This window comes from Numenius arquata, chromosome 5 (genome assembly GCF_964106895.1).
Source record: "Numenius arquata chromosome 5, bNumArq3.hap1.1, whole genome shotgun sequence".
Taxonomy (NCBI): domain Eukaryota; kingdom Metazoa; phylum Chordata; class Aves; order Charadriiformes; family Scolopacidae; genus Numenius; species Numenius arquata.
The window spans coordinates 20,543,093-20,565,038 of NC_133580.1; the positions used below are offsets into that span (position 1 = coordinate 20,543,093).

The window sequence follows — 21,946 nt, forward strand, 5'->3', positions numbered from 1 at the left end:
CACGGCATGAATCCCTGAAGACAAAGCTGCCTCTGTGTCTGTGCACATACCTCCCTCCCCACCCCTGGCTGAAATCCCATCTGTCTGTGTCTATTAGACAGCTAAACATCTGAGAAGATTAGTGTGATTAAGTGATTAAAATCCAATTAAGATAATCCTTGACAGCAGACATCTTCTCCAGGAAGCTGTGGTCTGTAGCTCACAGATCATGAATTTTGTGTTTTCCTGTGTCTGATGGTGTATCTGGGGAAAGAGAAATTGGTGGACCTTTTTGGAAGGGCTGCTTACAGGTATCACGGGGGCTACTCCTAAAAGCAACATCTCTTTGATGATGATTGGTGATTTGACTCTTCCAGGCTCAGCGCTGTGGACATCGCGTCGTTGCTGGGAAATGTGGAAGAAATCTCTGCGTTTCAGCAAACACTGAACCAAGCCTTGGAAGAAGTTGCAAAGTAAGCTCGTGCCGTAGCACTGAGGGTGTTAAACTGTTAAACTACAGCTAAAAATAATAGAAAGACCCACTCATTAATGTTCCTCCTGGCTGCTGTCTTAGACTTGTTAAATATAGAAGGAAACAAAAGGGATTGAAGAAAGGCAGCAGGTAGTGCTTTGGCAGGAGGGAGGGTAGAATAAACTCTGACATTTCTGCTGTTAAGGCGTCTGCTGAATGAAAGTGTCGCTAGACCTGACATGAAGGTGTCACTAGACCAAAGAGGCAGACACCTCTAGGTTGGGAGATCTGGCAGGTGGGAAGATGGGGATTGCCAGGGAGCAAAGAGCAAATTATTAGAGGTGATAGTTTCCCTGGGGGAGGCTGGCAGACGTGCTCAGCCTCAGCCCAGCCTCCCCTTTGGAAGGAGAAGGACTCCTAGGAAAAGACTGAATATTGGAAAGATATTCAGGTTGTGGCTTCCCTTTCTTTCTCCATCTCCTCTCTCATATTCATGGGCAGCCCAGACAGTGGGATCACCCCTCCGTTGCACCCAGTGCTTCCCACATCCTCACCAGGATGTCATCACTGGGATGCTGCGGCTCTTGCTGGTGGGACAGGACATGCTGCATCACACCTTGTCCCAGGCTGATAACAGGTTGTGATACTCACTGTCTGCACCGCAGAAACCCAGTCCCATCTGAGGACCTCCTTCCTCCTCCTCCCCAGGTGACAGGCGTGGGTATTTTGCTTGGTGCCGCAGTTACGTGGTGACCTGGGAATGTCCCTGTGCAGCGGGTGGTTCCTGGGCAGGTACCTGAGAGTGCCGTAGCTGCAGGGTGCAGATCTGGAGGCATAACGTTGTGGCTGGTATGTTGGCGTCCGTAGGCTCCCCGAGAACCAGCAGCGTGTGGGAGGCTGTTTCATGAACCTGATGCCCCAGTTCCGCTCCCTGTACCTGACCTACTGTGCTAACCACCCGTCCGCAGTCAACGTCCTCACACAACACAGGTGAGCCATGGAGGAGGAGATCCAGACTGAAATCCCTCCTTCAAAAAGTTACTTTTATTATTAATACTTGGCTTGACACGACTTTTAATCTGTATTTTGACAATAAGGCAAGGGGGTGACATAGGATCCTGCTGCTGGGAAAGCCGGTGGGGCTTTGGGCTCTTCAACTTAGCCTCAGCTCCAGCATGGAGACAACTCATGTTGCTTGTCTTCAGAGTGGTCCCACAGGTCCTCTCTCACAGGACTCTCTTATTTCGGGTAAAACACGCAATTTCAGCCCTAGCGGTAGCGTCTGCTGTGATTGTAACTTGCTAAAGGACCCAGATGCTGTTTCAGACCCATTGCTGAAGTGCTCGCAGGTGGGAGAAGGATCCCTTGTGGCACTACGGTGTGGGGCACCTCGTTGCAAAAGGAGGGTGGTCATCAAGTCACCCGGAATTACCCAGTTCAATAACGGAGCTGCTGTTCAACCAGGTGCTTGATTTGCAGGATCATTGGTAGATCGCAGTAATAACATCTTCCTTCAACATGTCCCACTTGAGTAGACACGTGAATTTGTATAATGTCATGCTAAAGAGCCTGCCAAGCCAAAAGGCTACAACCGTGTCATCCCTAACGCAGCTTAGCTGTCCCCCCTGCAGCGATGGGAAAGCCAGGACCCTGTCCGTAATGGGAACTCGCAATATATTTACTTACCTGCTGAAATCCAGCTTTAATTCAGCCTAAGGAAAAGCCTGGCTCCTGTAAATGACTCATTCATGTGGTTCCTCGGTCTGACCCCTTTTCTTAAATCAGTCAAAGAATCAGCTTTGGCAAACGTGCTGGCAGGCACAAGCCATGTTTTCCAGAGCGATGTAGGAGCTCGCAACGGCGTCACGGCTCCCAGCAGGGTCCCGGGGGCGTCCTCCAGCCCAGCACCAGCCTCTGCAGCCCCCCGCTGTCCGCCAGACGCCTGGCCCTGTGCCACCTCCCTGCTCCGGGGGACCGATGTACCCCAGGGGCTGCGCACACCAACGCCCGCCACCCCGCAGCATCCTCCCCTGCATCCCCGGGGAGCCGGGGTCTTGCTCGGCTGGAGGCTGGCAGCTCCCTGCCTGCCCTGTCGGCTTTGCGGTGGTGGGGTGCTCAAGGGGGGGAGGCTGGGATGCCTTTACAAAAGCACAGCTCAGAGCAGAGCCCCGGCCATCAGGAGAGCGTGGGAGGCAGCAAAACACAGCCCTCAGCGGTGGCGAGCCCTCCTCCTCCTTCTTCTTGTTGTTGTCGTCTCTATTTATAGTGATGAGCTGGAGAAGTTCATGGAGAGCCAGGGTGCGGCCAACCCGGGCATTCTCATCTTAACCACCAGCCTCAGCAAACCCTTCCTGAGGCTGGACAAATATGTGACGCTGCTGCAGGAGCTGGAGCGGCACATGGAGGTAGGTGGGATGTGGGACTGCTGGGCAGGCTGTGAGCTGCGCCCCCCCCCCAGCTGTAAGAGGAACCTCTGCCCCTCGGGGTATTTGAGCACCGCATCGCTAAGAGCACTTACCACCCCTCCAAGGAGGCCTCCCACCTCCGTGGGACATTATCTACCTTTAAGATTAAAAGTGGGAAAGTGGCAGAGTCTGGGGGATGCTGTGGGAAGGCGTTGCCTGCTCTTCACCCCAGCCCTTCCTCAAAGATGGGCCATCTCCAGCACGAGTTAAAGCAGAGTTGAGGGTCAGGCGACAGCTGGTACTCATTTGCACAGCGGGTAATAAATCGGTGGTTTTTATTAGCATTTTATGAGATTCCTATCCCCGGCAGCTCACAGGCACATCCCCACCCGAGGCTTGTGCTCCCGGGTGGAGACAGAGCCGCGCAGGCAGACGTGGATCTGGCAGCCAGCGCAGACACGGGGGCGGAGGAGCCGGTGCCCGGGAGCAGGGAGAGCAGCCAAGGGGGACGGAGGCTTCCTCGGCGGGTGGCAGATCTGCTTGAGGACATTTCTCCCCCTGAGGACTCTAAAGATCTCTGCCGCTGGAGCTCTGCTGCTCGCTCTGCTGGTGCGCTCCAGCCGCAGGGATGCAAACCTCAGGGGTGGTACAAGGAGGTGAAGAAAACAAAAGCAACACCCTATTTTTAACCGGGTTTGCTTTTCCCCCCCTCTTCCAGTATTAATTACCAGTTAATTACTCAGCCCGCTTAGCCGTGATCATCCAAATCCACCTCCCAGCCAGAGGATTAAAACCTCTGCCATGCCCGTCCGGGGACAGCGTAGGTCTCTCTGCAGGACGCTGTGTAGGGGTCGGCGCTGGGCTTGGGGACACACACGACACCTCTTTCTCTGAGCCGAGTGTGGGGGTTTTGTGGCATGAATCAGTAGGGCTGTGGTTTAAGCTGCGATGCCGTGGGAAGAGTATGGGCTGTATGCAATATAGACGTAGGCAATATAGCTGTCTGCAGGGCGGATGTATAGCACCGCGTTCCCTGCTCCGCTGCGCAGCTGGGGACGGGGCAGCTCTGTCCAGGGCAGCCCTCCTCCCGGATCCAGGTGTGATCGACCCCAGGGACTGCTCCATCACAAGACACCTTAGGATTCGCTTGGCTTGAGGTCTGGATGGTGAAGGTCTTGTGATGCAGGGCCTTAGGTGCCCAGGAGAAGGTGCTGGGAGAGTACCGGCATGCAGCTGCAGTGGGAGATAAGGGGCAGCATCCTGCTCCCCCCTCCCTGGCCCAGGAGCTCTCTGCTCAGGCGTGCCCTCCCTTAAGCCCAGGGGTGAAGCTCCCATTGGTGCTGGTGGAAATGGCACCCTCCATGGGGCAATGGCTGGAATACCTTGCGTGCCAAGGGAAGTTTCCTTCCTGAAGGTGAAACCAGAAATCCGCCCCGTACTTCTGCCTGTTTTGATCGATTTTCTTTGCAAGCCGAGTTTATGGGAAGTAAAATCCTATCTGCTCTTGCTGTAGCCACTTTAACACTCATTAAATTGGTATCATCAACCAACGGCATAGCTGCTTTAAACCATGTCACCTTGCACTGGGTGGTGGGGAAGGTCCCTGGGGGGGGTTTGGCCCCCCTCCTGCAGCCCATGCTGCCTGCGCCCTCCGCCCCGCATCCCCCGGCGAGCTCTGCAGCCCTGGGTGCTGTGGGTGCTGCTGCTGGTCCCTGAGGGATTTTTCTCTCCCTTCACTAGGAGGCGCATGCGGATCACGAAGAGGTTTTGAAAGCCGTCACATCCTTCAAGTCCCTTGTGGTAGGTGGCGATTCTTAAAATAGAGCGCTCCATTTCAGGGCTGCGTTTCGTGAAGAGTGAGTCAAGCCTGACATTTGTCTCCTCATTAGAAAAAAAAAAAAAAAAAGGTCTTTTGGAATGGAAAAGATGGGTTATAAAGAATCTTAATTTCAAGTTTCAAGCCTAGAGCTGCCCCTCTGGCTGCATGTTTCAGCAATTCTTGCTGGCTCCGTGGTCCCAACAGCAGAGACGGAGCATCTCTGACTTCCTCCTCTGCTGCAGAAAGCCACGTGTGGGTAGTGGTGGTGGGGGGGGTCCCTTTCATCTCCTTTTGCCTCCATGCCCTAATCGTTTGCCACCTGAAACTAGACAGCCCCTTGCTCACAGAGATGAGCTGTGAAAGGTTAACACGGGTGTGTGACTCAACTGCTGGTGCCAGCAGGAAGGTCCCCTCTGAGCCCATTGAGCGACTCCTTGGTTTGGTTGAGGTTTGCCCCCGGGGGCCACCGGGGGTGGCTTTGACCGTATGGCAGATAATTTGTGGCTCCGGGTGCTGTGGCCATCGGTGGGGAGCAGAGAAAGTGGCAGCAAAGGGATGAATCAGAGATAACAAACCTATTTCTGTGAGCTGTGTTACCTACACCCCTCGCAGTCCTGCTGCACCGAGATGAAGAAGAGGGGGGAAAGCCATCCACGTGCACAAAGGTTTTACCCGGCAAAGCTTTTTTCGGTGATTAAAAAAGCTGTAGTCTCTCTGGCTTTGTAGCCACTGAATACCTTTCACTACAACCACTCCAGATGTGGTCCAACTTCCTTCCTTAACACAGCAGACGTGAGTTTTTGGTGCTTAGCAGTGCAGATAAAAGATGGGGAGGAGAAAGTTCATAGAAAACAGGAAAGGGTGATAATGTTACATTTACTTAGAAACTCGGCTCCCTTTCCATTTATTCCAGTAGATAACAGGGGAATAATTCAGTTAAATTAGCTGGTGTCATTAATCTTTAGGAATGCTCGTAAGTGATGGACGGTTTTTACTTGAAATGTGTACTTGGGTGCTGAGTAATTTAATGTAATTATGATGCAACTGCAGAGGTTCAGTGGGGATTTGAGGGTAGACGGGCAGAGATGCCCCGTGCGACAGACGCCTGGTTCCAGGGTAGGACCAGGGAGGGACCACGGGGCTGCCGTGATGTGCTGTGGTGCCTCTGCACAGACTTGGGGTGGATTGCTGTGGATTTTGTATGGATTTGCATCCTGGGAACACTGGATTTGGACACTCGGGGAGCCGTCAAAGCGCACAACAGTTGCAAAACCACAGGAAGCCCTCGCAGTTTGGTTCAAATGTGTGTGTTCGCAGCCGAGGCCCAATGCAGCCTCTCTCTTTGAAGATCTGGATAGTCAAAGAGTTTGCACAAAACTTGAGCTGGAAAGGAGGAAAATCTCTGTTAGAAACAGGGGTTTGGAAAAAACCCGAGCAGCTGGTGAAAACTGAGCCTGGGTTTGACTTTGCAGCAGTTTTCCCCGTTGGCAGAGGGGTCAGTTAAAGCAAGTTTGGCGTGGGTTTTCAGGGCTGCCTCCGTGCAGTCGGTGTTGTCCTCCCCCTGCTGAAAGGTGCTGAGGGACTGGCCGCTCCGTGGAGCTCTACCGGTCCCCATCTGCCGGGCATCGGTGCGGGCTTTGCAGTTACGGCACCTTCAAAAGCTTCTTTTCGTGCTGCTCTACTGCGGGGCTGAAATACTGCGCCACGTCCTGCTTTTGGGTTTGCAGATTTTGCTTAGAAAACATCCACCCGTCTGATTCATGGGGGTTTTGCGTGGCTGCAAGTATAACTCTCTCTACTCTTTAGCCAAAAAGGGGCAAAATCTCTCTGAGCAGCAGCAAAATTAGAGACATTTAACTCTGCGGCTGTCTCGGTTTGGAAAATGTGACCCGGTGCTCTCAGAGGTAGGACTGGTTTGGAAAGAAAAGCTTGCTCAGTGCAGTTCGCAATTTCTTTGACGTTTTAATGAATTCATTACTTCATGAATCGCTAGGGTATAATTTTATTTTATTTTATTTTTTTTTTTAACAAACTCTGTGTAATGGAGCCGAAGCAGGCTTTCCTGATCCCTTGAGGTCACCAGCCCTGAGCCCACGTGGCTGTGGGAGCATTGCTGGTGAAACCGTCTTGGTTGGGCTGGTTTGGGTTTGCGCCTGCCCTTCGGCTAACGAAGTGCCCCGCTGTGATTCCCAGTCGCAATGCCAAGAGCTGAGGAAGAGGAAACAACTCGAGCTGCAGATCCTTTCCGAGTCCATCCAGCGCTGGGAAGGAGAGGACATAAAAACGATGGGAAACATCATCTACATGTCCCAGGTTATGGTACAGTGTGGGGGAAGTGAGGTGAGTGCAGTGGTCCTTCTCCCGGCTAAAGACATTGTGTCCAGATGCCCCCTTGCTCATGGGGTCAGTGATGGAAGGTGGCAGCTACTCTTGCTCCAGGCCAGCAAAGTGCTGACAAATGGGACCTACTGGAAAGATGGGGAGGGACTTTTTACAAGGGCATGTAGTGATAGGATGAGGGGTAATGGTTTTAACCTGAAAGAGGGGAGATTTAGGTGAGATCTCAGGAAGAAATTCTTTGCTGTGAAGGTGGTGAGACCCTGGCCCAGGTTGCCCAGAGAAGCTGTGGCTGCCCCATCCCTGGAGATGCTCAAAGCCCCATCCAGCATGGCCTTGAGCAACCTGGTCTGGTGGGAGGTGTCCCTGCCCAGGGCAGGGGGTGGGACTGGATGATCTTTAAGGTCCCTTCCAACCTGAACCATTCTATGTAATAATGCTGATAAATAATTTTACCTGGAGAAGAGCTGTGCAACGGGACTGGGCACATCTTTGGAGTCAGGCACCCCCCAGGGCTTAGCTTCCGGCCTTTGGTGACACACTTTTCAAGCTAAAGAAGTATCTCAGTGTCGTATAGCACGTTAATTTCCCTCTTTTCCCCCTGTGACTTACTCTGAGAAATGAGAGTGACTTGAAGGTGTGGATTAGCGTAACCATTCTGCCGCGTCCTGTGCGCAGTGCGGTGGCTGCTGTGACGTCCCACTCCAGAGCTGACTGCGCTTCGGAAATAACTGGATGGATTCCTGTGCTACTGGTCCTAAAGCATCGCACCAGTGCTTGCCACAGACCTTCACCAGTGGTGTTAAAGCCATGTTTGGTGTCTGCTGTGTGGGAAAGTGCCTGTTACCACTGAATTTGGGGGGGTTGGAACTCCATGATCTTTAAGGTCCCTTCCAATCCAAACCATTCTATGATTCTATGATAATTCCTGTAGCGCTTTTTCTGTGGGAAGGGAAGAACTGTAAAACAAAGCCCTGTAGAGTCTTGTCCCCAAGTTTTGTTTGGGAACTGCTGGGGAACACAAGGTCTTAGTCTTCTGAGGCACTCGAATGTTTGGAAGGAGACGTCAGTAACATCAACAGGATTAGCAGGACGCAGGCGAAATGTATGCAGGGAAAGCTAGTATAGAACTAAGCTGCTGTAAATAAACAAAAAAATAAAAACCCAGAATAATTGGTTTGGGGTGGTCTCTGGGAGGCTGCAACTCCAGCTGAAACAGGTTCGGTTTGCTGGAGGAGAGTGCTCGTGATGCATTGGCAAAGTGGACTAACCTAAATTTTCATCCCCGCAGGAGAAAGAAGAGCGGTATTTCTTGTTGTTTTCAAACGTTTTGCTGATGCTGTCTGCAAGCCCACGGATGAGTGGGTTCATCTATCAGGTAGGCACGCTTAATTTGAAGCTGCAAGGCGTTAGGTGTGAAAAAGGAAATCAGATAGCTGTTATCGAATTCAGAGCCTCTGCTTCCTTCAACCTCTCTGTTGTGATGCAAATGCCCCAGGCTGGGAACCAGGGCTTGGTTTCCCTGTGCGTGCCAGGACACTTAGTGCCTTTGTCCTGCCCTCTGGTTAAACAGCCTTGGGTTAGTGTCAATGCGGTGAAATTGGAAAAAATCCCCAACCATCCGAGCACGTTGTCCTACGTGTTGTCCTCAAGAACGTTGTGTGCGTGTGAGGTGTCCTGACCCAGCCGTAGGGTTTGCCCCACGCGACCATCCAGCCGGGCCATCTCTGGAAAATGCTTCACTACTATAAAGCCCACTGTAAAGAGCCCCCGATTTCCACTCCCTGAGGCACCCCAAAACACTGCATTTCTTGGGGTTTACCGTTTGAATGGCTGCGATCAGGCTGTCGGGAGCTTGGCTTTTCTCCATCAATACCCTCCAGGAAAAGGATGTGCTTCTGTTGATGTGTCATTTGTCCTACGCGAGGGTAATGAGGGACCAAAGGTGATGAAGGACCCGAAAGATTTGGGAAGGATTTGGCTGGTTTTTTTTTAGATTTAGGGTGAACAGGCAGTTCGGCATGCAAAACAGAGGGACAGGGAAGGCGGTCAGAAAAACCAGGGGAAGTTCATCCTCCTGACTTGGTTGTAAAAAGGGTTTGCACCTAGTGAAGGGAAAGGGCGGCAGATGAGCCGGGGATGACTCAGTCGTCATGGGAGCCTCTTCTCCGGGGTTTGACCTAGTTGCGTAGGGAAATCTGGATCCATACATTAAAGGAGACTCTTCCTGCAGTCTGAAGCCTTCACAAATTAGCTTTTAATGACAATTCCCAGAGAGGAAGGGATCAGCAGAAACAAGCAGAACAACGCCTGCTGGGAAGCATGTGCAGACACTGACTCCTCCTCAATTTTCCTAGGGAAAGCTGCCTTTGACGGGAATGACGCTGACAAAGCTGGAAGATGCCGAAGGGAATGAGCACATGTTTGAAATCGCAGGTCAGTGTGGCCGCTGCCTGGGGGCATCCTCCCAGTCCAAACAGCAGCTGCCACTGGAGGTACTGGTCCTCCTCCTCCCTCCACCCACTGCACCACGCTCTTCTTTTTGCTCTTTTACTGTCTGGTTGGAGTTGCTGAGCATCTCCCTCTGCGTTGAGGCAACCTCCTCAGGTGCCCTTGAGCTCTGTCTCTGGGCTGCTTTTGGGGACCATAGAGTTTGACAGGGGACAAATCTCCTGCCAGGACTGGTTGTGGCCCCACTAGCACTGCTCTGTGCCGTGCATGCCCTGTCTGCGTCTGGGGTCCATCCTGTGGAGCTGTGAGTGCCTCGTTTATTGACAGATTAATGGCTCTAGTCATTAGGTAGCTTTCCTAATGTTCCTCCCAATTTTCCCCTTCGATTTATCTCGTTACTTGTAGTTATACACAGTCGTCATGCTGCAGTGCAGCTATTTGCGCTGGTGGCATTTGGTGTCAGGGTCCTGTAAATCACAGAGATGTTGCATTTGCTTCCTTTTAACGTTAAATAACTCCTCATCACAACTCCTCATCTCGCCAGTTCCCTGGGTTTTTCTGAGCTGTTCCCACGCTGGCTAGCACTGGAGCAGGATGGGCAGTCACACAGAATCGCATCTTTGCCCTGCCCTTTTTGCAACCACTGGATTTTTCAGCTTGAGGAGCCACTTGTTGCTGTGCCGAGTTGAGCTCACCCCGCGTTTCCTTCGGGCTCTCTGCCGCTTGCTAACGGCGGTTATTTACCCCTCTGCCCCAGGGAATATGACAGAGCGGATCACCGTCTCCTGCAGCACCAGCCAGGACCTGCACGAATGGCTGGAGCACTTGCAGAGGTTGACCAAAGGGACGTGCAACACCGTACCCAAGACACAGTCCTGGAGCGCTCATTCGGTAAATCTCTGCCCTCCCCAGCCCCTCTGCTGCCTGGGCTTCCTCCGTGCTGCCCCATCTCTCTGTTTTGGCAATGCACCTTGATACCAAGGCATTGTGGACAGCTGTACCAGACACATCCTGCAGTTTTGCTTGTAACCTTGTCACGCTTATACTGTTTTACGTGTGTCCTGCCCTATTTGTGCTGCAACCTAGATGTCTCGAAGGGGTTGACAGCGAATCCTTGTCCATCCCCCTCTGCTTCTCTGCGTTGTTTGGTAGCTCACGGTCTCCATTTGCTTCTCATCTGTTTTCTCAGACATTTAGCTCAGCTGGACAGATCCGTGGCCCTCTGGAACCCCCGAAAATCCTCAAGCCCTGGAGCTTGAGCTGCCTCCGTCCCGCTCCTCCGCTCAGACCGTCAGCGGCGCTGAGTTACAAAGAGGTAATCATCCCGCCTGCCTGCAGAGAACTGTGATTTCATGGCAATCCCTAGTGCTTGTGTCCGGGTTTCTTACCCTGTAACGAGGGCACAGAAGCGTAGGTTTAATGGGGATGTGGAGAGAAATGGCTCTGCGAAGTTTTGCCCCGGTCCGGCGATGGACCCTTGTGGCACGGCTGGCAGAGGAAGAAGGAGCACGTGTGTTTTCAGGCTCATCCCCATCCCACATGTTTGCTCTCAGCTGCTGGATGTCACACAGCCTTGTGTGTCCCCTCAAGTGCTCTCCTTCTGCAGTGCAGTGGAGAAGCTGCCTCTTCTCCTCCTCCTCCTCCTCCTCCTCCTCCTCCCGCCTTGGTGGGAGCCATGGGTGGGAGCAGGGAGATGCTCCAGCTCCAGCATTGCCGAGGCTGCAGGATGGAGCAACAGTGCTGCACCCAGAGGAAGAGGAAAAGGGCCTGAGGGCGTTTTTGATGTTTCTCCTGTCTTCCACCCTGTGTTTTGGTGGCTGGAGCAGGGCTCCCTCCAGCAGCCGTGGGGCTGGACCCTCCTCCGCCGCCCACCCGAGTGTTTCACACACCTGGGCCCTGCCGGGAGGCAGCAGCCCGAGGGATGGCTTCCCCCGCACAAACCCCGAGCCTGGGAGGTAGGAGGCGGCGTGGGGAAACCCAAAATACAGCCCAGCTCCGATTCTCACCCCCCGCTGTAACTGCAGTGCTCTCCTTCCCTACCTCACGGTAAACTTTTGGAATTACTCACCAGTAACTCGGGTAACGTTCCTCTTACCGAATGAGCACTCCGGTTCTGAGTCAGCTGCCTTTCTTGGTACAGCAGCCCTGGGAGCATCACTGCCCGAGCTCCCAGTGGGGATGGGGACAGGGAGGAGGGCTTGGACCTCCCCCAAGCCCTCCCAGCACTCAGGGATGGAGATCCTGGCAGCCAGGGGGGCTGTGGGTCTGCTGCTCCAGGTAAGAGATTTGGGGTAGCCTCACAGCATTTTGTTACATGTATTTCTTAAAAATATGTAAAACAATGCATTTCAGTTTGGGAATTAAGTTGTTCAGAAACCAAGCAAGCGGACTGGAAATGACCCTTAATCTTTGCATGGTTCCAATCCCTAACGTAGACTAAACCGTTTCTTGCTTGCATGGTGAATTAAAATACAGGAAGAGGCTTGAGTTAGAGGAGAAATTTTTCTGCGTGAAAGTGCAAGGCTGATATTTATTTATAAGGCAGGCCAAAACCGCAGATTGAGTGATATCATTAATACCACGGTCCTTTGCAGTTTCTCGGTTGTCCCCTGCCGCGCATGGGCAGGAGTTAAGCTCGCTGTGTCGAAACCAGGCGAGAGGTTTTTTTTGCCACAGAGGCCAAGCAGGCGGGGAACCCCAGGGACCAACGATGTGGTTTGCGTGGGAATGGGCTGTGCTGGTCACCTTGGTGGAAACCCAAAGGCCCAGGGGTCCACCGGAGTAGGAGCAGAGCTGGGCTGGCACAGCCCGGTACCCAGTCGGTCCAGCCTGAGCCCGGGGGCAGCTCCCATCTCGGGGAGAGACTCGTGGACACAAGCCCGTGATGACAAATGTGAAATAAGTCCAGTAAGTTAGCCCAAGCAGATCTGTGTCTGCCTCGTCCCTCCCTCCGGGGTGCTTCGTCGCTAAGCAGAACTCCTATTTCACTCTATTTTTATTTCGTTTTTAGTTTAAAGTAGGGCGCAAAATTAACTACGCTAACAGCTCGGTGCAAGTCACCGTCCTGTAATGAAGATACAATGAAGGAATACAGATTTCAAAGGTTATTGGCAGGGAGTGGGGGAGTTTGATTAAAAGGTTGGAGAATTTCAGACATCCAGTGTTACTTTAATTGGCTCCTAGTAGTGTAGGACGGGATGGCACAGTCTTGTGCATTTCCTCGTACCTAGCTGTGCTCAGGAAACCCCAGAACCTGCTTGCGTACCGCACAGCACTCTTGTTATTTCCATTGAAATTGGGTCATTTTTCCTGTTCTGTTTCCAGTAATCATTTGAAATGACAGAGCAGGTGCTGTGGGTAACGCGGTGTGTCCAGATTCAGGTTAGCGGGGTGAAAAAGATTTATGGACGACTATTTTTTTTTTTACTTTTTTTTTTTTTTTTAAGTGGCCTGCTTTGCATTAGGAAATGGGTTTATAACATCGGGATTCGGAATTTGCTGCCCGGCCCTGCGGGAGAGCCGCGCGGCTTCCTGTGCCCAGCATCCCAGGGACGGGACCGCTCCACGGGCTGCGCCGGTGGAGCTGGGAGATGCTGCTGCCTCCCGTGAGGGTGGCGGGTCCCCTTTGAGAAGCTGCGGTTCTGGGGGACTGTCAGCAGCGTGAGCAGAGCATCCCAGAGCCAGGTCGGAGAGCACAGAACCGGTGGTGCTGAGCACAGGACCGGACCCCGAGCTGCTCCATGTGCTCGGACGGAGCCGGGCGCCCGGGGCGGCTGCAGCATTGGCTGGCACCAAGGGGTGCTGCGTTTTTAGGCACCCTTCTCTTAGGCAACCATCATCCTGCTACTAACCAAGGCGGCATGTTCTCTATTCCCGCCTGTTCAGAGTGTATTAATGCCCACTTACCGTGCGTTTCACCTGTAATTTTTTTCGGTTTTGCATGACACCGCGCTCCTTTGCATGCCGATAGCGCTCTAAAGCCAGGTCAGAGGGTGTGCCGCATTAATCGCAGGACTAACAGGTTACGTGTGTTTTAGAATTGTGGATTTAATGTGACTTGGTCAATAAAATCATCAGTCTCTCACACTCATCTTCTCTTTCTTTGCATATTCATTGTAGAGGATGTCTTATATCTTAAAGGTAAGGGTAGATACATCTCTTTGGCTTATTGTGGCAAAGAATGCTTGTTCCTGTTCACGCTTCTCGTGCTTGCATGACCCTAATTTTGCCTGGCTGTATCAGTAAGTTATCGTGAGAGTCGGCGGCGACTGGCAAATCTATTTTGAGATAAATCTCAAGAAGAATTTCGTATTATGGTACTTAAACTTCCTGGCATGCCTCTTCTCCTGCTTAAAATCCGTATTGCATGTAACCCACTAATACACTAATTCTCTCCAAATCAGCAAGACTTGTAGCTCAGCGAAGGAGGTAAAAGCTTGTGTTTCTTACCTGCGGAGTCATAGCAAAAACTAACTTTGTGTGTATTTGTTTGTTCTCTGTGTTTGTGTGTGGGGGATTTGTACTCTCAAACAAATCATTTGGAAACAACGTCATTTGCCAACTGTTTTATAGTAGAAATCAAATCGAGTCAGGGAAACAAACAACATTACAGGGTTCTCTGACAAAGGCCCCAGAGCTGGTAACCAGACTAAAAGTGCTGTGAACGTGTTTGAATTCTTTGGCTAAAGGATCTTAGCCAAGGGTTGAATTCGCTGAAGGAGCTTGTCCTGTCCCAGACCTGGAGGTGCAATTCCCAGTGCTGTTCCAGGGAGCAGGGAGCCACAAACTAGCGCATGGGAAAGGCAAAAAGCGTCATTTCCCCCAACTTTTTGTCATTGTCTGCTTTGTAGTTCTCTAATGTGTTGTGCATAACATGGATAGCTGCGTTCAGCTGCGCTGCTCCACTCTTTGAGCTGCCTTTGGTTCTGGTTAAACACAAGAGTCTGTTTCTCTGTAGGATTCCAGCAAAAGTCCAAAAACAATGAAGAAGTTTCTTCCAAAAAGGAAAACTGAGAGAAAACCGTCTGATGAAGAATTTGTTATTCGGAAGAGTAAGTGTTGGGTTTTTCTCCTCTTTCTGGAAGTTTCTGTGTACTCGGTGATCTCCACGGGACTTTGAGAGCAGCCTTTCTTAGGGTGCAGGATGCCACAGGATGCTAGTGTTGTGAGCAAGCCTACGTGCTGCCGAGCATGGAAGGCTTCTGGAAGCACTCTGGTCCTCAGCCTCTGTCAGTTCCCCTCCCAGGTACAACTGCCAGGCATCCTACCACCCTCCTGATCCCGTGTTTGTGGGTGGTGGTCTTGTTCTGGCTACGAAGCCAAGGAGCTACTTCCAAGCAGTTAAAAAGCTGCATCAAAACTGCACATCAGTAGTCATCAAAGTGTGTCTGAGAGCTGGGGCAAACCCTTAGCTGGCCACACCAGCAACTCCTGGAACAGTTTCCATGGGAGACCAGGGAACAAAAAAGGACCTCATCCCTGCAGGGGTGTTCACCTGCAAAGAAGGATGTCCTGACAGCTCCCTGAAGTCCCCTGGGGACACTCCTTGGGGTTTTACATGAAAGGCCATGGTCACCCAACAGTGAGCTGCTACAGTGTACAGCCTGAGGGTCAGTTGTCTCCCTTGAGAAGACAGTGCTTAGGGCTGGAAATGAAGACTTCACGTTTCCAGGTCCTGCTCTGATGTGGCAATACCAGACCCCTCCTAGCCCGGCTGCTCTGCCTACCCATTTCCTGGCCATCCCTGCACCCAAAGTCAGGCATCACCCCCTGAGTTTTGCTGAGGCGAGCAGCTAGAAGTCCAGTTCCATACTGTTTCATCGTGGTGCTTAATGCCACAGGATGTTACAAAGGCCAGAAAATATAAAGGACCTCAAAAAGCAATTAGGCAAAGTCCCAGAGACAGCGTCAGTCAAGGAAACAACATGCTCTTCTCTTCGGGGACCCGGGAGCAAGATGATGCCTGAGCACTTTGCTTTTTGTGATAGCTGTTGTCTGTGATGTTTTACAGGTACTGCTGCGCTGGAAGAAGATGCTCAGATCCTGAAGGTGATCGAGGCATACTGTACCGGGGCAGGCTTCCAGCAAGCTCTCAGCTCAGGTGGGCACACAACCAGATTCAATTTAGTTCTTGAGACTCTGCCTGCAACGCTGATAACCCCTCTGGGAAAAAAAAAAAACCCAGATGGTTGCATCATACAGCAACGAGACTCATGCTAGGAAACTGTGCGGTGTTCAATCTTCAAGATAAGGGAGCTTCATCTGCCTAGTGGTTTAGTTGCCATTGTTTTTCTTCTAAACACAGAGAATGAGGCAGGTAGGAGGGCAGATGAGACACAGCTATTTCACCAGCACTTGATTGGGATTAAGCAAACCTAGTCAGTGCCTGTGGCTGTCAGACCTGAAAACCTGATGGTAATCTCAGGTTGCATATAGCTTTAGAAAGGAAGCCTGAATATTATCTCTCAATCAGCTGCGTGTTTAAGAACAAGCCGCTTCATAAGAACCTATCTAACATCTTCAACTCTGGAAATATAACTATTTATCATTGCTGGTGAGATGTCAAATTAAATCACTGAACTATCAAATAATGATACGTTGAAAAAAAGGGAGGCCGTGTTTCCTCTGAGAGCTCCTGACCCTAATCGAATGATTTCATTTATAAGTCATGATGTGGCCTTAGATGCAATGAGCTCTCTTGAGAACTTTCCACTTGTTGCTTTAGCTCCAGGATAGCGGTACGACTAAGCCCGTATTTACCCCTGGCGGCTGCTCAAGCCCCCACACCCTCAGGCTCACCGGGGGGCACGAGGGCTGCTGGCTCCCCAGCAGCGTGGGCATCCCAGAAAATCTCCCTTCTCCTTCCTGATGAGTGATTCTCGTACACAGGCTCCCGCAAAGACTCCATCCCCCAAGTCCTTCTTCCCGAGGAAGAGAAAATCATCGTAGAGGAAACGCGCAGCAACGGCCAGACCGTCACGGAGGAGAAGTAAGCCCAGCTGCTCTCCTTCTTGCTTTTTGGAAAGGTGTTAAAAGCTCACACCTTCTCCTTCTGCATCTCTGCAGAGGAGCGAGGCTGGTGTCACCGACTGCTGCCTCAGTCCTGGCGAGAACCGCCGGGCTGTTTCGGTGGCTGTTTCGTCCCTTATTAAGAACAGAGCCGCCCTCCCGGCTGCTCTGACGTGGCCGTAGCCCTCTGGGAGTCTGTGTGCCGGGTCCCGAGGGTCCCACAGCTAATCCGGATGCAGCTAATGGGGTCAGAGGGGACAGAACCAAACAAGTGGCTTTTTTCTTTTTAACTACTGACATACCAGGTTGCTGCCACCCCTGGAGAGCCCCCCTGGCAGCCGGGTGATGCCGTCTGTGAGTGCTCCCAGCCTTTTGCATAGCTCCAGCATCTGGGTGACCGCGTTGACCTGCTCCTTTCCTAACCCAGACAGGACGTTCCTTTCATGCTTGTTTTTCTGGCAGCAGAAACTCAAGGAATCAAGGCCGTTCTACAAAAGATGCTCAGGCATTTCCAGATTGAAAGTCATTGTTATTTATTGCAGTAGCATAAACAAGGAAGCCAAAGCCACAGATCTTTGTTGATAAGTTAAAGATAGCAGAACAAGCTATTTTTCTTGAGTTTTGAGAAGAGAGCCCTGAATTTTGGACCAGTGGCCTATAAATCTCGGGGTATTTCCAGAGTCCCCTCCCGGGCAGCAGCCACAGCTGCAACCTGATGTTTGCAAAGGAGAAGCTGGAAGCTCCTTCCCCATCAGCGCCTCGCTCACGAAAGCTCCCGTGCTGTTGCTGTTTCACTGCACTCCAGCTCTTTTTATCTCTTTTTTTTTTTTTTTTTTTTTTTGCATTTCTTTTTGCAGGAGCCTTGTGGACACGGTTTATGCACTGAAAGATGAAGTCAAAGAACTGAAGCAGGTAATTGGAGCGGGATCGTTCGCACTGGCTGCGCCGGGTTGTTGTCTTGGACTGGTCGGTGCCCAGGAAAAGTCTTGCCCATGCTGGTGCAATCCTGCAGCTCCCTGAATCCACGTTAGTTTTCTTCTGGTTTAGCCCCTTGAACCAGCTCACCGGCAGCTCAGCCCCTTGAGCACCAGAGCCAGCGGGAGGGAAGGAGTAGTTGGTCTTTGTGCCAACGTGAAACTTTCCCCTGACTCTAAAAGCTCTTTCGACTTGACTCTTCGTTTTATAGGGGTCTGGTGGATCCCAGTTCCTGTAGGCTCAGAGGAAACATAACCTGTTCCCTCCAGCCCTGAGCCTGGAGGTGGGAGAGACCACCCCAGGGGAACAGAGCCCTCCAGCCCAGGCTAAAATTAGGTTTCCAGGAGGATGCTTCTGCCTGCTCAAAGTCACTGGGGCTTTTGTGCAGGTCTGTAAAGTAGTAAGGGTCTGCTTGGGCAGTTTGGACCACAAGTAACCCGCGTTGTTCATCCTCACAAGCCAGCAGTGACCTGTCAAATGTCCACGGGATGCCATCGCCAGGCAGCCAGGCGTGTGGAAGTACCTCATTGCATAAAGCTGCATCTTTATTTTTCCCCTCGCAGGAGAACAAAAGGATGAAACAGTGTTTGGAGGAAGAGCTGAAATCCAGGAAGGACTTGGAGAAGCTGGTTCGGAGGCTGCTGAAGCAGACGGACGAGTGTGGCAGGGAGGACACGGGGCGCAAGTCGTCCCTGATCGCCTGAATTCGGGGAGAAGCTGCTGGCAGTGGTGTGTGACCTCAGGTGTTTTTTGGGAAGCGGAACTGGATCCTTTGCCTCTTCTTGCTCCTTATTTCATTGGGTTTGGGAATTTTGTTACCAAAAAAAAAAAAAAAGTCATAGAGGAAAAAAAAAATATAGTTTTTCTTCCATCCAGTAAGGAAATAAAGCAGAAACAATCCATCACAATTAAACCAGTAAGCAAGCGGTCCATGATTCACAATTCATCTGCAGCAACTAATACCTCATCGTACCTGCTACTGGGAGCAAAATACAAACTCTGCTAATGATTGCTGCTCACAGATGGTTTGGCAGCAGTTTCCTAGAGGAAGCTTAAGCACTTTTTAATGCTTTCATTCTTTTCAAAAGCACCGGTACCTATTTATTGAATGAAAACATTATTGAGGTGGCACTGAGCAGAAACCAAAAAGCACCATGCTCCTCTTTTCAGATAATCACGACTGGGGAAGCTTTTCCCATCCACCTTGTTTTTCCCCGTTAGTTGACTGTAGCGAACTAGAGCCCAGCAATACTGTGGTTCCCGTGTGTGGCCTTGATACTGATTAAAATGTGCAATTAACATGAAGACGTTTGAACTCCTCGGGGAAGTCAGATCTGGAGCCCCTGTCGGAGCGCATGGGAAGGTGTGTGTTGCACCGTTACTGCCTCCTGACAGCCCGTGATTAGCACAACAGGTAATTGCTCTTCTGCCCGTCCCCCCCCCCCCATCCCTTTTCTTACGCATGACCTATAACTCCCGCCCCCCTGCTTTGTTTTCACATTGAGTGTCCGGGTATCGGATGAGTTTAGAGTTTCGCCGTGCTTCCCCTTGCAGGACAACACGCTTTTCTCTGTATGAAACGTAAACGCTGCTTGACGACAAAACACAAGCCCCAGATGTGCTGGTTCCCTGCTCCCTTCTGCCCAGCGTTAAGGCTCTCCGTCGCTCCTTCCCAAAGGCTGGGAACGGAGCCAACGGCCACTTCACTCCCCCCCGCTCCCCCATCGCCCCAAAGGGGCTTTTGGCTAGCAAAAAGGAACCGTCTCTTGGAATAGGAAAGATATTTATGCTTATTCATCGACAAGAGCTGGGACGCTCCTGGGGCAAGGACATGCAATGCCCTTCCAGAGCCCTGCACAGCTCCTCGAACGCAGCACACAGGCAACATGCATATGTATCGGCTATCTTCATCTTATTGGGTGTTATTCCTTAGTTTAGAACTGATGTTTTCCTTCCTTTCCTTAGCAGCATTATAACAGTAACCTTCTGTTAAAGTTAACGATAAGTCTTTATGTATATCACAGGGCAGCGTGGTCCCGGGGTGTGCAGACGCACCGCAGCTCATCACAGCCGTAGCGTTAAACGTTGGTCGTGAAGGACGGAACAGAGGCAATAATTACAACTCCCTCCTTGCAATTAAAATTTAGCCAGAACTTAGCAAATGGTGTTTGGGGAGGGCTGGGTTCCAAAACATCGCAAGGAGTGTAAAAAGAAAAACCCTCTTTAAATTTAAATCTCAGCTGTTTCTAGGATAAAACAGAGGTCTTTGTTGCCCTGGCTGCATTTGCCATCTCCAGAGCATCCCAGCTGGATGGCAGCTCCCCGCATCCCCACCCAGGTGCACAGGTGAGCGCTTTGCTCGGCCGTCAAGCCCTCCTCTGCTGGTTAATGGTTTTCCAGGCTAACGACCTTGGCTGCAGACTGAGCTGCGGTCCTGGGATGACGGTGCCCAGACACCCCGGCACTCTCTGCTCCCGCTGCCAGCCCAGGGGTGGGCTGGGGACCGGGCTGCAGGGTGCAGCCAGGGCAAGGAAGCAAACCCAGCGCTATTTACACTCCGAGGAGAGGGTAGAAAAGTTTCCTCGCTGCCCCCCGCCCCGGTTTAGTTGAAACCCATGCTGTGTACATATGCATGTCTGTAAGATGCAACGTGATGGAGGGCACACTGGGACTTTTTGGATCAAGCGTTTGTCAAGAGCTAGAAGCCAAAAAAGACAAGAAAATAAAATTAAAAGGAAAAGAAGCCATGCCGGATGGACAGCAATGTTTCCATATTTACTTTGTTTACAGTGCTTTGTAAATAGGTTCCAGTGAGTCTGTCTTTAGATGGCTGTCGTGTCAGCTGCCTTCCAGTTTATCTTTGTCATGTAGGTTTATTTACTGTAACTACTTATGCAAGGTCAACTTTTCTAACATGTTTTTATTTTGAACAGTTTTTTAATTGACATTTTCAACAAATAAAGAAGGGTAAAAATCGCTTCTTAGCTCTCGGTGCTGCTTCCTTTGTTTCCGCCATGAAAGCAAAGCCAGTGCTTGCCGTGGGCAATCCCTGATTTGCTCAAAATCCTCATGGCTGCATCATCCTCCCTCCCAATTACTGGATGCTGGCAGGGATACTGGTGCGAATGGTGATGCTGGCTCCTGGGCTGTTGCTCCCACCATCACCTGGACCTGCAGCGGGGAAGGACGCCTGGTCCCAGTGAGAGGAGATGCATTTCCATCCCTCCAGCCCCGCTTGAGCTCTGGGAACGAGGACGCTTCATGGAGAACTAGCTGCTCCCCGCTGCACCGGCGGCTTGCTGTAGATAAGTGACTTCCTGCCTGTTTTTAATTTTTTTTTTTTTTTTAAGTTAGTATGTGTTTTTTTTCCTGGAGATTAGGTGTGGTGACAGGATTTCCTTTGGTCTACCACTTGGACAAGACCTCTCCTGCACGCTGGTATTTTTAACTCTTTGGTAGCGACGTGCCACACTCAACCCGCAGCCGGAGCGGGCGGACAAAGGGCAGGAGTGCCAGATCTTGCTCTCCCTCCCCAAACACAGCAGTTGGAGTGGGAAAAAGCCCAAGTCAAAAAGAAACAATGTCCTTGGGCGCACCACGGAAAAACGCTGGAGTCTGCAAAGGATCCTGCTTGAGCCCCGGTGGCACTTTGGGGAATTATTGCAGCAGCAGAGCAGGGCTACATCTAGACCCGAGCGCCCCAGAGCCCGCGCTGGGCAGAAGAGCAAGGAGGAGGCATCCCTCAGGCTCATTTTGGAGAGAGCATCTCCATTCCCAGGTCCCCAGATCCAGACCAGAGATCCTCCATCCTGTTCTCCTGCTGAATACGGGGTCCCTTTGGCCCCTTCTCTTACACCAACTCCCAAACAGCCCCTTGCGTGACCCAACTCCGACAAAGGCAGAGCCAGCATCCTCCAAGCAACGGGGCTTGGCTCAAAATGACCATTGATGTGAAAAAAATAGAAAAAAAAAAAACCCAATGAGATCTTAATCTCTGCAGCCCAAACCACAGCCATGGCTGGGGATGTCCTGGAGGTCCTCATTCTTGGTGGTCTGCTCCCATTGACCATGCCAGTGTGGCACCACTCCAGGGAACAAGTGCCGCCGAGCCCAAACCAAAAGGGGGGGGGGGGGGGGGGGGGGGGAGGAGTCTCCCTCACCCCCAGGTAGGGGTGAATGCAATGGGTTTGGCCTCCTAGAAGAGATGGAGACCCCGCCCCGAGCAGGGGAAAGGGCTGTCACCAAGCAAGGGGTGCCGAAGTAAGGTTGGCACACAGTGACTGGCTGGGAAGGGACATAAAAACCAAAAAAAGGACAACAAAGCAGTGCACAGAGATGCTGGGAGAGGCTTGTCACCCAAGTGGCCACCGTGCAGAGCCACGTAGAACATGGACAGTCACTCTCCAGCTCCTGCTGCCTGGCAGCCCTGAGCTCAGCAGCACCAGCTGGAGAGAACCCACTTTGAAAGTGGCATCCCAACAACCAAACCAACCAAAAATC

General features: G+C 51.6%; 1 protein-coding gene across 2 annotated transcripts in view; it reads left to right on the forward strand.

The window, feature by feature from the left end:
- ARHGEF6 (Rac/Cdc42 guanine nucleotide exchange factor 6) overlaps positions 1-20,426 on the forward strand; it is a 43,877-nt gene extending 23,451 nt beyond the window's left edge. Inside the window, exons 8-23 of one of the 2 annotated variants that reach the window (XM_074147420.1) lie at positions 357-452; positions 1,319-1,441; positions 2,718-2,856; positions 4,597-4,656; positions 6,869-7,015; positions 8,304-8,390; positions 9,370-9,448; positions 10,221-10,354; positions 10,653-10,778; positions 13,583-13,603; positions 14,421-14,514; positions 15,474-15,563; positions 16,352-16,451; positions 17,329-17,383; positions 18,010-18,860; positions 19,001-20,426. In XM_074147420.1, coding sequence (XP_074003521.1) covers positions 357-452; positions 1,319-1,441; positions 2,718-2,856; positions 4,597-4,656; positions 6,869-7,015; positions 8,304-8,390; positions 9,370-9,448; positions 10,221-10,354; positions 10,653-10,778; positions 13,583-13,603; positions 14,421-14,514; positions 15,474-15,563; positions 16,352-16,451; positions 17,329-17,383; positions 18,010-18,150 — 1,492 coding nt within the window. In that variant the 3' untranslated portion in view covers positions 18,151-18,860; positions 19,001-20,426. Of the gene's footprint in view, positions 1-356; positions 453-1,318; positions 1,442-2,717; positions 2,857-4,596; positions 4,657-6,868; positions 7,016-8,303; positions 8,391-9,369; positions 9,449-10,220; positions 10,355-10,652; positions 10,779-13,582; positions 13,604-14,403; positions 14,515-15,473; positions 15,564-16,351; positions 16,452-17,328; positions 17,384-18,009; positions 18,861-19,000 lie in introns of those variants that run through there. The other variant, XM_074147421.1, reaches the window with a different exon arrangement.
- Positions 20,427-21,946: the final 1,520 nt, after the last annotated feature.